Genomic DNA, 17,885 nt, shown 5'->3' on the forward strand with positions numbered 1-17,885 from the left:
GTTGAGAATCTGGTGGAGAAGTGGATATCCTTACTGCAAGCTATCAGTATAATGGTGCACTTACCGCCTACTCCTGAGATGACAATAGGTTTCAGCTTGTGCTGTTGGCAGTCATGACAGCTGATGTAATGCAGCGAACCCATGCACTAGCTGTCACTGTTGGCCAGGCCTCTACTATGTCTGTGCCACACCCACCTATTGCATTAAGCAGCTAGCACAGATATTTTGGCACGCTGGCTGTTTTAACATGAATTAGAGGTTCGTACTAATGTCTAATGCAGTGTTTCTCAATTCAGTCCTGGAGTACCACCTTGCCAGTCAGGTTTTCAGGATATCCACATTGAATTTGCATAAACTTGATTTGCATACACTGTCTCCATTATATGCAAATTTCTTTCATGCATATTCATTGTGGATATCTTGAAAACTTGACTGGCAAGGGGGTACTCCAGGACGGAGTTGAGAAACACTAGTCTAATGCAGAGTGATACTAGTTCAGCTTAGTAAAAGAACCCCTTAATGTTATACTTGATGTGAATTTAAGGAAAGGTAGGAAATAATGTTTTAATGTTCAAACTATACTTCTTTTTAATGATGCAAGAAAATGTTTTTTTTTTTCTTTTCCAAACCATAGATACATGATTTAAACAATGCATTAAAAGATATAACTCGAGCCATCCACCTTCAGCCTGATGGACTGCATCTAAATGTCCTGAGGTAGAAATATCAGTTTTATTTTCATATATATATAGTGATAAAAATCATGCAGTGTTTGGTTGTAGCACATTTTGAGGATATTTTAAACAGTAACAGTTCATTACATTTGCTATACTGCTTGGCTTAATATAAGCATCTGCATACATTAAAAAGTTTATATGTAGAAATTATTTGTTATAAAATAACATGGACCTGTGCAAGGTAACAGGTCACCTATTTTTCAAAGATATATTTTATATGAACCCTGTTAAGCATAAAAGGAACTTTATGTATGGACAATCATTTATAAAATTACACCTTTTAAAAGGCAATTTTATAAAGGGGTGTCTATTTGAAGCGTATTCTATAAAGGAATGTAGGTGCCTACCAAGGCCAACTTAACCATTGGACTAGACCAGTGTCTCTCAAACCACAGCTCGAGGCACCCGGAAATGCGTGGACGTCGCCGTGATAACATCATGCATATGCGTGACATCATCACATCGACATCCTTCCCTCCCCTCCCCTGGCATCTCTCTCCTTCCCTTCTATCTCTCCCTCCCCCTCCATGATCTGGCATCTCCTTTCCTTCCTTTTCCTCCCTCCCTCCTTCCCCCTGTTCTGGCATCTCTGTCTCCTTCCCTTTGCTTCCCCTCATGCTCCTCATTCCCTTCTGTACCCCTGGTCTGGTATCTCTTTTCCTTCCTTCCTTCATTTCCCTCCCTCCCTTCCTTCCTTTGGCATCTCTTTCTTCTCCCCTCCTCTCCCTTCCCTGGTCTTCATTCTCCCTCCCTCCCTCTCTCCCCCCAATTGGGTGAAGCATTTCTCTCCCCCTCCCCTTCCCTCCCCTCTCCTGACAGGACCTGGTAGAGGAAAGCTTGACACTGGCAGAAGAAGTTCACGATGCTGCACCTGGGTTGGACCGCTCCCCCCCCCCCTTCCCGCCCTCCCCCCTTGGTACGCATTACTGTTCTGGCCAGCTCCTTCCTTCCTAGCCGCAGCTTTCTTCACAAAGCTGCAGCCGCGGTTCCTGTGTGCAGGCTGCAGCTGACCCGAATGCCTTCCCTCTGACATTGGGACCATATCAGACTCTAAGGAAGCACTGAAAAGATGAGACAACAGAGCCACCAGAACCTCTCAATGTTCCTTGAGTACCTTCGGATGTATCCCGTCAGGCCCCATCGCTTTGTCTATTTTTAATTTAGCTAGCTCCTCATAAACACAGTCTTCTGAGAATATTCCCATTTATGTTCATTTTTTTGCTTTGGAGGCAGTAATCAGTATGGAACAAAATCTTTTTTTAAATCTGATTTACTATTATCAGGTTTTTATTGGGAAAATATCCATATCTGTTGGAAGCAAAAGAATCCAAAGGCTGTGTGAAAGATGTGTAGTTCAATCCTGTAGTTCTGTCCTAAGTCAGCTGGAGCTGGGGATGTTGCAAATATCATCATCATCATCATTGATGAACACAGGGCCCATAATTGCAGAGCTCTGGAAGGAACTTTGATGCACATCCCCCAGCTGAGGAGTGTCACAGCAATGACCAAAGTGTGCATCTTTTGGGGCAGGGGAGAGGTAAACAATTGTGGTAGTGGTGGTGGGTTTATCTTTGGGTATTTGTAATTGAAGGGTCAAGATGCCAAATTCCAACTTTTAATCAACATGGAAGGGTAATGGAACAGGAGGAAATTGCCAGATGAAAAAAATGGAATCAGTATATCAGTGTGTAATTCAATGAAAAATTTCCCTTTTCTTTTTCCTTTTACTCTTTTTGACACATACACACATCATCAATACTTCTAGAGCAGTTAGTTATACCATTCAGTTCAAGTATCTTTATTCTACTAGCATACATCTGAATACATAGTCAGATAGGCTTGGAGTCAATTGTTTGGGGTCATTAGTATAATGTGATGGCTAACCATAAGTTTTATGACTGAGTTACAAAAATGGAGTTCTTTTCTGAAATGCTATACATTTTAGAGAAAATATCAGAACTGAAATCCAGACCAAATCATAGTTCATTTCTTTAGCATTAGAAGATCTTGAGATTTTTAAAGGGTATATATATATATATATATATTATTTTTGTTTTTTATAGAGGACAATATCTGTATGAGATGAAGAAATATGATCTTGCAAGCTTCTGTGTACAATATGCTGCTGAAGTGAATGAAGGTATGATATGGAATTTTCAATATATAGAAGATATATGCTTTAGGGATAATGAATAATCTTTGCTTCCTTCAGAATGTTTTTTTCCCCCAATTCTTTATTATTTTCAAAACTTACAATAAGTGTAACAATAAAATACAACATTTTTTTCAATACCACACTTAATATCTATTAATATCTATTTCAGAATTAATTCCCCCTCCCTCCTAAACAATCACAATGTTCAACATATAAAATTTCTATATTGACCCTCATTCTAATATATCCAAATTTATTATCCTATCAGACCCCCAACCGCCCCCCTCCCGGATGTGCATATTTATAAGGGAAAACAATATTAGACGTTACAATAATTTGCTAATGGCTCCCACACATCTTGAAATTTTTTAAAATTTCCTTTCTGAATGGTTAATGTTCTTTCCATTTTATATATATGACACAATGAACTCCACCAAAAACTATAGTTAAGCCTTTTCCAATTCCTTCCAATTGCTCGTAATTTGTATGGCAACTCCTGTCATTATTAATAAAAGCCTGTTGTTCTTAGCTGATATTTGACTTTTAGCTCTCATTGATACACCAAATAGCATAGTATCGTAGGATAATGCCACATGATTTTCCAATAAACAATTTATTTGGTCCCATATTGATTTCCAAAAAGCCAAAATAAGTGGACAATAGAACAATAAATGATCTAAAGTCCCTACTTCGAGATGACAATGACAACATTTATTTGACTTAGAGCTATCTAACTTTTGTAACCGAACAGGGGTCCATAATGCTCTATGTAACAGAAAAAAACAAGTTTGTCTCATAGATGCTGACATTGTACATCTCAACCTCTAAGTCCAAATTCATGGCCATTGAGATGCAGAAATTTGGTGCTTAATCTCAATACTCCAAATGTCCCTAAGTCCAGTTTTTGGTTTCTTGTTTATAAATCCAGCTATCAATTTATACTACTGTGCGGCCTGATATCCCAGGAAGTCCACCTGAAAGCAAAATAATTCCAAACTATATTGATTATTTAAATTTTTCCATTCAGGGAACCCAACCTGAATGACCTGCTTCAGTTGCAACCATCTAAACTTTGTGATTTATTAAGTCCAAATTTATGTTGCAACTGTGAAAAGTCAAGCAGCTTACCATTAGATATAACATCCTCTAAAGTACGTATTCCTGCTATCATCCAATGCTTCCAGATGACCTTAAATATGCCAATTTGAATCTTGGAGTTTAGCCAAATGGGTTGATTTGTGAATTGGAATAGGTGTTAAATTATTGACATATCATACTGTTTTCCATGTATCTACTAGAATTCTGTTTTCTTTATATAATCTAGGCATTTTGATACTGAGAACATGGCATAATCGCAGAGGTAATATGAGTTGCCATTCCAACCATAACCAATCTGGGATATTTTCAATGGGCTCTGGGAGGATCCAATACATACCTTGGCGCAAAATATAGGCTTAATGATACCTATAAAAATTGGGAAAATTTACCCCTCCCTCCGTAATTGTTTTTATAAAAATATAGGGCTAATTCTAGGAGTCTTACCCAGCCAAATATATTGTGTGAGAATGCTATTTAACTTTTTATAGAAGGACTCCTGAAAAAAACTGGTAACATTCCCATTTGATACAGGCAATATCATTTTAATAATTTGAACTCTCCCCCACCAGAAAAGATGTAAAGGATTCCATTGCTCACACATTTCTGTTACCTTCTGTAATAAAAATTTTTCATTCACTTTCATTGTTTCATCCAGTGTGTTCTTTATCCAAATGCGTAAATATTTTATTCCATCCTCTTTCCATAGAAAGAAGAATTTTTCAAATAATCCTTTTGTGCAATGAACATTAATAGGAAGAACTTCTCATTTGCTCCAATTTATTTTGTATTCTGAAAATTTTCCAATTTCTCTATTACATCAAGTAAGCATGGAATGGTTGTTTCAGGATTCCTCAAATGAAGCAATATATCATCTGCATAAGCAGAGACCTTATATTCCCGATCTGAATAAGGAATACCCTGTATCTCCTTCGCTTGTTGAATAGCTAATAACAAGGGTTCTAATACAATATCAAAAAGCAAAGGAGACATGGGACATCCCTGTCTAACTCCCCTCCGCAACCTAAAACTTTCAGAGAGATTATTAATAATAATAATAATAATAATAATAACTTTATTCTTGTATACCGCAATACCATGGAAGTTCTATGTGGTTAACAGATGAAGAGACTGTACATTTACAGCGAAGTTACATTTACAGCGATGCTACATTTACAGCAAAGTTATTTTTACAGCAAAGTTACATTTACAGTGAAGTTACATTTACTGCAAGTTACATACCATGGTGTTACATACAGCGGTGTTACATACAGCGATGATCGGTATGGCAGGGCAAAGGCAATTAGTATGAGGAGTATCGAAGACAGGATAATTAGTTAGATTATGTTTAGCCATTTGTTAAGCCATATAGTGGCTAACAAGATTGGAGGAGTCGAAGAGTCTGGAGGTATGTCGAGGTCAGAGAAGGAGGCAAGGAAAAAAGGGGGGAGAATTTAGAGGAATTTGTCAAAAAGGTAGGTTTTGAGTGACTTCCTGAACATTTGATAGGGGGGGGGGAATTGGAGATGAGGGCGGTAAGGCATTTGTTCCATTTGCCCGCTTGGAATGCTAGGGATATATCGAGGAATTTCTTGTAGAGGCAGCCCTTCAGGGAAAGAAAGGAAAACAGGTAAGTGTTTCGTGTACAAGAGGGGCCTGCAATTTCAAGGTGCTTAGATAGGTAGATTGGAGAAGAGCCTGCTAAGGTTTTGAAGCAGAGGCAGGCAAATTTATTAATATACAGTGGTGCCTCGCATAACGGACGCCTCGCACAGCGAACGCTGCGCACAACGAACTTCTTGTCTTGATTCGTACAACGGACTTCGTTTCACACAACGAAGTCGCCCGAGCTGCATCGCTTAACTGCCCTCTCTCCGCCTGGCTCCCTGTGCAGTGGCGCTACATATTTTAAACCTCCCCCTGCCGCCACCGCATATTTTTAAACCTCCCCCCGCCTCCACCGCATATTTTTAAACCTCCCCCCCGCCGCCACCGCATATTTTTAAACCTCCCCCCGCCGCCACCGCATATTTTTAAACCTCCCCCCGCCGCCACCGCATATTTTTAAACCTCCCCCCGCCGCCTGGGCCTGCGCTGATCTCTGAATGGCTGCAGTCAGCTCTCGCGGGACTCACAAGAACTAACTGCAGCCAGCTCTCACGGGACTCACAAGAACTAACTGCAGCCATTCGGAGATCGGCATGGGCCCACACAGGCGTGCAGAGGAATTGCTCCTGATCTCTGCGCTTCTGGCCTGTACGCCACTGGCTGGGAAAGATGGGAGGAATTAAAAAAGGTACTGGGGAGTATGTGGGGGGTGATTATAATACACAGCAAGGATCAACAAAACCCCTGTCTCCCCTCCCCTTCACATATATCCCCTCTATATCATGCTAACAGCTCTAACAAGATAAATTTATCTTTTTTTATGTCATCTTAGCATATTTTATGCTACAGAACGAATTATTTTTTTTTACATGTATTGTTATGGGAAAACGCGTTTCACATAACGAACTTTTCGCATAACAAACTTGCTCCTGGAACGAATTAAGTTCGTTGTGTGAGGCACCACTGTATAGTCTAGCCGAAGGGGAACTATACAAGGATTGAATCATTTGTATAAATCCTGAACCTATTCCAAACCAATCCATTGCTTGATACATGAAGGTCCATTCCACCCTATCAAAAGCTTTTTCTGCATTTAAAGATACAGAGAAGGCTGGATCTTTCATGGCTTTTGCTAAATTTAACATATGAAAAGCCAGTCTGGTGTTGTTGGAGGAATGTCTCTGAGCAACAAATTCTGTTTGGTGCATACCAATAATAAAAGGGAGAGCCTTAGCCAAGCATAAGGCCAAAGTCTTAGCTAAAAGTTTACCATTTACATTGATTAAAGAAATAGGCCTGTAATTTGAAACCATTTGGCTTCGGCAAGACTATAGTAACAGATTCTGCCATAGTACCTGTAATACAACCATTATTTAGTTGGGACTAATATAAATTTAATAAATGAACTAAAAGGGTATTTTGAAATGTTTTATAAAATTCTACTGTGAAACCATCTCCACCTGGAACGGATCCAATTCTAAGGGACTTCAACGCTGATTGCAATTCTTTTAATGATATAGGCGCTTCTAAGCTTCTTTTTAAATGATCCGGAACTTTTGGACCACTAATTAATTAAAAAAACTCTGAACCATCTTTTTCTTTATCTGAATAAGGCTCAGAAGAATACAAAGCTTTATAAAAACTTAAGAATTGCTTTAAAATAGGTCCAATTTGAGAATGGGAATCACCCTTTTCATCTTTTATTGCAATAATTTTTGTTCTTCTTTTCTTTGCTTTAAAATAATTTGCCAATAATCTTCCCACCTTATTCAAGCTTCCATAATACATAGTCTGTTGAGAAAACAAATCTTTCCTTGAAAATTGTGAAGAAATCTCATTATATTTACATTTTATTTTTAAAAGAGCCTGTAGAGTATTTTGTTCCCATTTTTCAACCAATTTTGATTCTAAAACCTTAATTTCCTGTTCCAAATTATAAAATTGTTTTTAAAGTTTTTTCCTAACATATACTGAATATGATATAATTTGACCTCTCATAGTGGCCTTAAACGCATCCCATAAAGTTACCATTGAGATTTCTTGTGACTCGTTAATTTGGAAAAATTCATTCATTTTTAATTGGAATTCTTCAAGAAAATTTGAATCCTCTAAGAATGCATTATCGAATCTCCATAATGATCTACCATTTTCCTGTTCAGCAAAATTAAATTCAATCCACACCCCTTCATGATCAGACAAAATAATTGGATCTATGGAGGCTTGTGTTACTTGCTGTGTTAACTGAGTTGAAACGAAAATATAATCTATTCTTGAAAAGGATTTGTGAACCTGAGAACAAAAAGAAAATTACCGTTCATTAAAATGAAGTATCCGCCATATATCTTTTAAATCACAAGTTTGTACCAAATTATCTAAACCTAATGATTTCATAATTTTGCTAGCTTTTTGGTCATCAATGGATCCATAACAGCGTTAAAATCCCCCACCATTACTAAATTAGAAATGGCCAGTGGTAGTATCAACTGTTGCAGAGTTTTAAAAAATTCACTTTGCTTCGAATTTGGGGCATATACATTAAATAGCGCCAACATAATATTTCCCAGGCTCATTTCTACATGTACCCATCTTCCTAAAGGATCTGAATCTATCATTTTAAAAGTAGCTGAGCATTTTTTATTCACCAAAATGGTTACTCCTACCTTTTTCCCTTTTGCCGGGGCAAAAAAGCAATGCTTTACCCAACCATTTTCCAGTTTCTTAGCTTCTATGGCCGCCAAGTGTGTCTCTTGAATATAGTATATATCTGCATTTTGTTGTTTCAGAAAAGTATTTTCTTTTTCTTTATTGGATGGTTGAGGCCATTAACATTCATTGAAAAAATTTTCACCTCCATTATAATATTGTAATAAAAAGGGACTGTAAGAAATACCACAAATCATCAAATAATCTATATAGATCATATTTCCCATGCATCTCAATATCTTTCATTACATCCGTAAAATTGTTTTCCCCTTGCACATCCAAACCCATATTTAAGAAAAACCCTTCCCTCTTCCCTCCCCTTCCCCCAAATAAAATGACTGCCTTGGAACACACATAGGATTAGCAATCACAATACCCTCCCCCAGGCAACTATATATCTTCAGAATGATTTTCCATTTTCTGCCAAAAGATAAAAGCAAATAGTAGGCTAGGGAATATTTTAAAAGCAATGGAGTATAAAACTGAGTATAGATGGTTTGGGGTGGTGTATGAGGGTTACAGGTGTATAGAGAGGGGGAGACCTCTCCTTGGGTCTTGGATCCTGATTAATGTGAGATGAATACTTTCTCTTCAAGGCCCTAACTTGCAGGACATCATCTAGTTTCTTCCCATTTCTCACAAACTTCCAATTGGTGCTGGCAGCCACTCAAAAGAAACCCAATGTCTGTTCTAGAAGTCTACATCAGTGTCTCCTAATTTCTTCAAGCCAAGTACAGCGGTACCTTGGATTACGAGCATAATCCGTTCCAGGAGCTTGCTCGTAATCCAAAATGCTTGTTTATCAAAGCGAGTTTCCCCATAGGAAATAATGGAAACTCGCTTTGATATGTTCCCACCCTTCCCCCCTGAGGCCAGCAGCGCTGCTCCCCCCCATGAGAACCGGCATTGCTCCCCCCGAAGGCCCCCCCGCCGCCATCGTGCAACCCCCGCCGCGACCTGAGGTCCCTCCAACCCACCCGAACCCTCTTCTTACTTTAGTGTAGCTTCCGCACCGGCACTGGCACCAGCATGTCCTGTGCATTGGTGCCGGTGCCCGAAGATCTGCCTCCTGTGCTGGGCTTGAGCATGTGCGCATGCTCAAGGCCTGAGAGTTTAGAGAACATGAACTCTCAGGCCCTGAGCATGCGCACATGCTCAAGGCCCAGCACAGGAGGCAGATCTTCGGGCACCGGCACCAACGCACAGGACATGTTGGTGCTGGTGCCGGTGCGGAGGCTACACTAAAGTAAGAAGAGGATTCGGGTGGGTTGGGGAGACCTCAGGTCGCGGCAGGAGGGTGCCCGATGGCGGCGGGGGTGAACTCTCAGGCCTTTAGCATGCGCACATGCTCAAGGCCCAGCACAGGAGGCAGATCTTCGGGCACCGGCACCAATGCACAGGACATGCTGGTGCTGGTGCCGGTGCGGAGGCTACACTAAAGTAAGAAGAGGGTTCGGGTGGGTTGGTGGGACCTCAGGTCACGGTGGAGGGGTGCCCGATGGCGGCGGGGGTGAACTCTCAGGCCTTGAGCATGCGCACATGCTCAAGGCCCAGCACAGGAGGCAGATCTTCGGGCACTGGCACCAACGCACAGGACATGCTGGTGCTGGTGCTGGTGCCGGTGCGGAGGCTACACTAAAGTAAGAAGAGGGTTCGGGTGGGTTGGTGGGACCTCAGGTCACGGTGGAGGGGTGCCCGATGGCGGCGGGGGTGAACTCTCAGGCCTTGAGCATGCGCACATGCTCAAGGCCCAGCACAGGAGGCAGATCTTCGGGCACTGGCACCAACGCACAGGACATGCTGGTGCTGGTGCCGGTGCGGAGGCTACACTAAAGTAAGAAGAGGGTTCGGGTGGGTTGGGGGGACCTCAGGTCACGGCAGGGGATGCTGGATCGCAGGGGGGAGGGTGCCAGTTCACGGGGGGGGGGGGTGGTCGCAAATCGAGGTGCGCTTGGTTCCGAGGCGCCAATTTTGCGAATGTTTTTCTCGTATTGCAAAACACTCGCAAACCGGTGCACTAGTAAACTGAGGTACCACTGTACCCCCTAGACTGAAAAGTTTTCAACTGAATACCTCTGAGCTCCAAGCAGCAGATATTTAGAAATGGACATTCTAGTACAATAGGTGTGTCATTTTGGACTGTAGGGTATTCTTCCCATACTCGTGAGCCAGGTAGAAGGAATCCACTCCAGGTTTTCAACAACTCTTCCTAGGGCTCTGCTGCCCTCTTCAGTTTTTTCTTCACACAGTTGATATTTTATTGGACTTTTTATTGTTAACTAAGCAACATACATAACAAATACAGGTCACTGCAACTGGCATATAGACCAATACATATGTGGCATGATCTGTTATATTTCAGTCTCATATAAACTGGGTCTATGCAGGACCTATTTATAAGGACAGGAGAAAAGGAAGACTTCCACAATAGTTGCCGTTAGTGACCAATATATTAAATGTGATTGGACACTCTGGGCAATATCTCTCACACAAACAACCGGTTCTCAGCCACTCTGGGCAAGTCCTTTCACACTCACACATCCCACCCTCAGCCACTCTGGGCAAGTTCTCTCCCAGAGACCTTATTGATTTTGCTGTCTCATGAGATTGGGAGTTACAAGATCAACAGGCTCTTCTTGCACCTCAATACATATCAGTTACTGCAAAATGTATAAAGCCCTGTTTGATGTTATAACAAACTTTATTAAACAGTTTTGCTTACTCATGTCTTGCGTGATGATGGCTCTATGCGGTCGTGAATGGATCTTCAGCGTGATGGTCAGCTGTGTATGGGTGATTTTCTGGCATTTTACCAATTGCAGTATTACATACGCACCCTGGATCCTGCGGGCTTTGCTTTTGATATCGATGTTAGGATCGGGGGCCTTATTGCGCCTTACTTGGCTGATGGGTTTACCATTTCAAGATTGTATAAAGATCTGCAACATTTAGGTGCTCCTACAGACTGGGAAGCGTTACATGCTCGCTGGATACAGGATCTGGGCCTCCCTGTGGATTCTTTGGATCTTGTTGCTCTGATTCAGAGAATTCCTAGCATCTCTGTGAGCGCTGAGCTCCGCGAATGTCAATTTTGGGTTATACATCGTGGCTATCTTGCGCGCAGTCAACTATATTATGCAGATTATGCTGAATCCCTCCTTTGTCAGAAGTGCGCTTTACAGCCACATTCCTTCTTTCATGCTTTTTGGGGCTGTCCTAAAGTTAAGTCTTTTTGGAGACAGCTCTTGATTTATTTGGAGACCCTCTTTGCTCATCTGGTGTCACTGTCGGTGGCCGGTTTTCTGCTAGATAAATATGAAGCCTTTCGGCTTCCTCAGCGGGGTCACCATCAGTATATTCGGAAGATTAGAGCCCTTGGAAAGAAAGTGATCCTTGCGGCTTGGGTTGATCCTACTCCACCATCTTATTGGGCTTGGCAGAACTGCTTGCATGCATTTATGTTATTAGAATGTAGAGGCTCATATTAGTGCTAAACGTAAAAGACATTTTCTTACTGTTTGGGATTCTTATGTTCAATCCTTGTCTCCTCGAGCTCGCAGTGCCATTTTAAATTCCCTTTGAATTGACCTTATTGGGAGGCACCGCAATGAGGTGCCGGAGGTGCGAGTGTGCAGGTTTCCCCCCTCCCTTTTTTTTTCTTCTCTTCCTTCTTTTTTCTCTCCTCCTTCTTTCTTCTTGGGGGCGAGGGCTGGGGAGACGGGGCATCATATGTTGTGATTTTGTAGGGATATCAGATAGTATATGATGTCTGGGGTCAAGGGTTGACTTGGGGGGGGGTGTTCTACTGCTGGAGAGCTTATTCTGTTTTTTGCACTAGGGGGCGGGTGTAAGAGTACCACCCTCTCATGCCATTTGTTTATTTGGATTGTCTGTTGTAGGTTTTCCTTCCTTGGGTGAGGGTATTGTTGTGGGGTTTTTGCTCAGTATATTGCTCTTCTTGTGGATGCTGTGTATAATTTGTTGTTTGTTTGCTGTTTCTTAATAAAAAAATTGTTTAAATTAAGCAGTTTTTATATCACCTTAGTAAGACCAAAATTGATTTGATAGGGATCGGTGAACTCCAATGGACAGGATGGCCATTTTCAATCAAACTAGCATTGGATCTGCTATTCTGGTCATGAAACACACAGGAAAAATGGTGTGGCATTCATCCTCAACAATAACCTTTCAAAGATAATAATAAAGCTTTATTTATGTCCCGTCATACCTTTTCAGTTCTAGACGGTATACAGTAGCAGAAAAGTACAAAGTGAATAACGAACCTTTTTGGTTCTAGACAATATACAGAAGTTGATAGTTACAAAGAGGGAACAGTTGTCAAAGGGGTAGGGGGAAGAGAGAAAGAGGAGGAAGTAGAGGGGGAAAAGGGGAAGTGAAGCGGAAAGAGAGGGGCAGAGGGTTTTTAGAAAGGGTCATGGGCTTGGAGGATCAAATGAACTTGTCGAATTAGTGGGTTTTCAGTGCTCTGAGAGCTTGGTAAGTGGGGGAGTTCAAGATGAGGTTGCTAAGGGTGTTGTTCCAGATGCCACACCGCAGGTTACTAAGCAAGATGAGTTCTATGGGATTGGGCGATACATTGACGAAATGGGTTGGGAACTGGCTTGGAGGTAGGCTTCAGAGGGTGGTGGTGAGCGGCACTCCCTCAGAAATGACGGAGGTGATCAGTGGGGTGCCGCAGGGCTCGGTCCTGGGCCCGATCCTATTCAACATCTTTATAAGTGACTTAGCAGAAGGGCTGTGAGGTAAAATGACATTATTTGCCGATGACGCCAAACTGGGCAATGTTGTGGGCATTAACACAGCGGACGAAGATTCAATGCCGGACAACATGATGCACGACCTGCTCCTCCTGGAGCGCTGGTCTAGGAACTGGCAACTCAGCTTCAATGCCAAAAAATGCAAAGTTATGCACCTGGGCGGCCATAACCCATGTAAGACTTACACCCTTAATGGCGAGATCCTAACAAGAACGGTAGCAGAACGAGACTTAGGGGTGATCATCAGTGAGGACATGAAAGCTGCCAATCAAGTGGAGCAAGCTTCATCCAAGGCAAGACAAATCATGGGTTGCATACGGAGGGGTTTCGTCAGCCGTAAGCCGTAAGTCATTATGGCATTGTATAGATCAATGGTGAGGCCCCACCTGGAATACTGTGTGCAATTCTGGAGGCCGCATTATCGCAAGGATGTGCTGAGACTGGAATCGGTCCAGAGAATGACCACCCGGATGGTCTCGGGACTCCCGTACGAAGAAAGGCTGGATAAATTGCAGCGCAGAGAGAGGGGTGACATGATCGAGACATTCAAGTATCTCATGGGCCGCATCGAGATGGAAGAAGATATCTTCTTCTTCAAGGGTCCAGCGGCAACAAGGGGGCATCCGTGGAAAATTAGGGGCGGAAAACTGCATGGGGACACCAGGAAATTCTTTTTCACTGAAAGGGTGGTTGATCGCTGGAATAGTCTTCCACTTCAGGTTATTGAGGCCAGCAGCGTGCCTAATTTTAAGGCCAAATGGTACAGACACGTGGGATCTATTCACAAAGAAAGGTAGGGGAGGGTCTTTGGGGTGGGCAGACTGGATGGGCCGTGGCCCTTATCTGCCGTCTATTTCTATGTTTCTATGCCTGCTTGGAAGGAGAGTATTCTGTCAAGGAATCTTTTGTAGTGGCATCTCTTGGGAGCTGGGAATGAGAATATCAATGTTTTGCGGGAGGGATTCAGGAGGTAGGTGGGTGAGGTGCTGAATAGTGTCTTCTAGCAAAGGCAACCAAATTTAAAGATGATTCTGGCCTCAATCGGCAACCAATGTAGTTTTCTGTAATACGGGGATATATAATCGGATTTTTTCAGGCTGAAGATCAGGCACAATGCCATGTTTTGGATCATTTTTAGTCTTTTTATTTTTTTAAAAATGAGATCCTAGGTATACAATGTTGCAGTAGTCCAGTGAACTTAGAATCAGAGACTGGCCTAGAAGTCTAAACACTGTAAAATTGAAGAACGGTTTTAGTGTGCATAGTTTCTATAGAAGGTTAAAGCATTTTTGATTAGGATGCTGGTATGGGCCTCAAATGTGAGCTGTTGGTCGATGGTAATGCCTAAGATTTTTATCGTGGAGTTGATTGGGAAGATGCTTCTATTTATGTCAAGTGAGGGTTTTGTGTTTTTGGTGATCAGGGAGGTCATGAAGAATTTGGTGTTTTCTGGATTTAATTTAAGTTTAAAATTGTTCATTGCGCTACCTGGTTGATGACTGATGCAATGAAGTCTCTAATTTCGGACAAAAGGGTAGAGATGGGGATGATGACTGTGATATTGTCCATGTATATGTATGATTTGAGGTTCAGATTTGATAGATTGTGTCCAAGAGAGGCCATGTAGAGGTTGAAGAGGGTGGGAGAGAGAGGTGAACCTTGTGGGACGCCGCAGGGGTTGGTCCATGGTTGTGAGTAGGCTTGTTAATTGAAAACTTGATAGGATCGGTACTTCAGGAAGCCTTTGAACCAGTTTAGTACTTGGCCCGTAATGCCGATAGCATCTAGGCAGCTGAGTAAGATATCATGGTCCACCAGGTCGAAAGTACTGCTCAAATCGAATTGGAGTACTAGTGCTTGCTTCCCAATGCTAAATATATGGGAAATGTGATCTACGATGAAGGCTATGGCGGTTTCAGTGCAGTGGTGTGTACAGAAGTCTGATTGGAATTTGTGTAGTGTTGAGAATTTGTCCAGGTTAGTGCTGCCTGATTCTAATCAGTTCACTGATTCACTTTGGGTGAATTGATTCAAATCGATTTAAAACAAATAAAAAATCGGCTTCCCGATTCGGCTGACCCTCCCCCCTCGCCCCCTAAAGCTCTTGCTGGCCGGCCACTGCCGCACCTGCTTTAGAGGGCGAGGAGGGAGGGACAGTAATGAAGTGCTGCTGTCCGGTCCCCCCGGCGTCCGGTTCCCCCCGGCATCTGGTTTCCCCCCTTGGTGTCTGACTTCCCCCCTGGCCTCCCACTTCCCCCCGGCCTTCCCGCACCGTTTATCTTATAGGAGCAGCCTGCAGAGAAGATCGCGGTACTAGCGATCTTTGCAAACTGCTTCAGAGCTACTTCCTCCTCCGTGATCCTGCCTCTGATGTCAGAGGAGGGGCGGGACTGCTGCAGAGGAAACAGCTCGAAGCAGTTTGCAAAGATCACTAGTACCGCGATCTTCTCTGCAGGCTGCTTTTATAAGGTAAATGGTGCGGGGAGGACAGGAAGGAAGCTGGACACCAGTGGGAGGCCAGGGGGAACACGCAGGCCTTCCGGGGGTGTGTGTGTGAGTAGTCCTTCGGGATGGGGGTGGGACAGGCCTTCAGGGGGTAGAGGCATGCAGGCCTTCAGGGGGGAGGGGACATGCCTTCAAGGGGGGGGGCAGGCCTTCAGGGGTGGGGTGCAGGCCTTCAGGGGGGACAAACCTTCAGGGGAGGGGGGCCCTGGTGTAGAAGTACACGGAGGGAGGGAGGGAGGGAGGGAAGGGGGTTAAAAGAGACATGCATATGCCGGACTTTGGGGGGAAGAAATAATGGGTCTAAAAATAGAGGAGAGGGAGAGAGATGATGGACAATGAGATTTAGGGAGGGAAGGAACAGAAAGGTAGATAAGTTGGACACAAGGGATGGTGTGGAGGGGGGATAGAGATACTGGATAGGAGGGTAGTTGGGAAAAGAAAGGGAGAGATGGTGGACTGTCACAATCCTGGCACCGCCTACCCAAAGGGCTAGGCCAAATATCCACCCACCGCCTACCGAGGCGTAGGCCGAGTGTCCCTTGTTACAATCCTGGCACTGCCTACCTGAAGGGATAGGCCGAGTGTCCGCCCACCGCCTACCAAGGCGTAGGCCGAGTGTCCGTTCACCGTCTATCGGGGGCTAGGCCAAGTGTCCAGTCACTGGAGCTCTTATGCTCAGAGAGGATTTTGGGCTTAACGAGGGTTAGGCACCAGGCCCACATTCCTCCCCTCAAGAGTCGCCCAGGAGCTCCTGTTTCCAGGAACTCTCTCTATGCTCCTTTCTGCTGGGAGTCCATTAATGAACCCCCTTGTCAGTTCAGGGTGAGGTCCCTCTTGACCTCTCAAAATGTCCCCCCCCCCCCAAGGATTGAGGGATCCAAGTCAGAACTTCTCTCCCTATCAGGAGTCCAGTTTAAGGTTCTAGGAGTCTCTTTTCTGTACAAATCACCACTTTTCTCTGCCACTTGATTCTTATGCAAATTAGTTATTTAAGTCCAATGGCAAGGTTATTCAGTCTTTACTACTGAGCAACAGAATACTCCGGAGCAATAGAGGTAGCTGGTTCCTAACACTACCCACCTAGTTTTCCACTATGACTAGAACCACCCCATTAGGAACTAGTTGAACCCAGCTATTCCCTGTTTAACCCCGGGGTACTCTGGGGAGAGGTCGACTCTGATGTAGCCTTCCCTTGGGGCGGCACTCTCTCACATGATGGGACATACACCCCATCACATGGACCCTGGGGTGGTGGGGAAGAAGGGAGAGATGCTGGATGAAAGGGTAGTTAAGAAAAGGTGGATCTGTGGATGGAGATGAAAAAAAGGAAAGATGCCAGACCTCCAGGGAGGAAAGGGAAATGGAAGGGGAGGACAGAGATGGCAGATGGATGGTTAGCATGGAGAAAGAAGAAAGAAGAAGACCCTGGAAAGCAAGTTATCAGAAGACAATCAGAGCCTGGGACCAACAAGTTTTGAATAATGACCAGACAACAAAAGGTAGAAAAACTAATTTTATTTTCTGTTTTGTGATTATAATATGTCAGATTTGAAATGTGTATCCTGCCAGAGCTGGTGTTAGACCACAAACATGAGCTAGGATTTAACAGAGAGAAGAAAAGTCCTTTTTGTTTCTTTATTTTGTTTACACCACAGTGCCAGTGTGGTTAGGAGAAGGCAAAAGGGATGAAGAAGCTATAAAATAAACCCACCAGGATGTTTGAAAAAAACACCCAATTGGGCAGGAAAATCGAATTGAATCAAAAAACAATTCAATAGGCTGAATTGAATCGAATCAAAATTTTTTTTCCTGAATCGGGCAGCACTAGTGTAGGTAGTTTGCCAGGGCAGTGTTGATCAGTCTTTCCATCAATTTGGTAAAGGGGATGTTGGCTACTGGTCTGCAGTTGGAGGGTAGGGAAATTGGATCTTTATGGGTTTTGATGATGGGAGTGATGAGTATATGGCCGAGATCAGTTGGGAAATTACCATTGATCATTTGTTGTGATGTCCAATCGTAGAGCAGTACTTTGAAAGGTGTGGGACTGGTTTCATGATGCTAGGTGGGCAGCTATCAAGGCGGCAATAGGAGTTGGCATATTTGTTGTATAGTTGGAGGAATTGGAACCAGTTGGGGGTTTCGAAACGGTCCCAGTACATGTTGGCTGGGATTGAGTCAAGTCAGGGGCACGTAGAGGTGAAGGGGTGATTGGGAGGGAGGAGGAGTTTTGGAAGGATGACCTTAGTAGGAGGATTTTTGATTTGAAGTGGGATGCAAAGGTCTCTGCAGATGGAAGTTGGGTGG

The 17,885-nt window shown here is 43.3% G+C and overlaps 1 protein-coding gene across 6 annotated transcripts in view; it reads left to right on the forward strand.

Annotated features, from left to right (window-relative positions):
- Positions 1-17,885, forward strand: part of TTC6 (tetratricopeptide repeat domain 6) — a 302,423-nt gene that overhangs the window by 176,431 nt on the left and 108,107 nt on the right. For all 6 annotated transcript variants that reach the window (XM_033953436.1, XM_033953440.1, XM_033953437.1 and 3 more), the window contains 2 exons: positions 635-717; positions 2,801-2,877. In XM_033953436.1, the coding sequence (XP_033809327.1) occupies positions 635-717; positions 2,801-2,877 (160 nt within the window). The remainder of the gene's footprint in view (positions 1-634; positions 718-2,800; positions 2,878-17,885) is intronic.

Source organism: Geotrypetes seraphini, chromosome 7 (assembly GCF_902459505.1).
Source record: "Geotrypetes seraphini chromosome 7, aGeoSer1.1, whole genome shotgun sequence".
In the NCBI taxonomy this organism is placed as follows: Eukaryota; Metazoa; Chordata; class Amphibia; order Gymnophiona; family Dermophiidae; genus Geotrypetes; species Geotrypetes seraphini.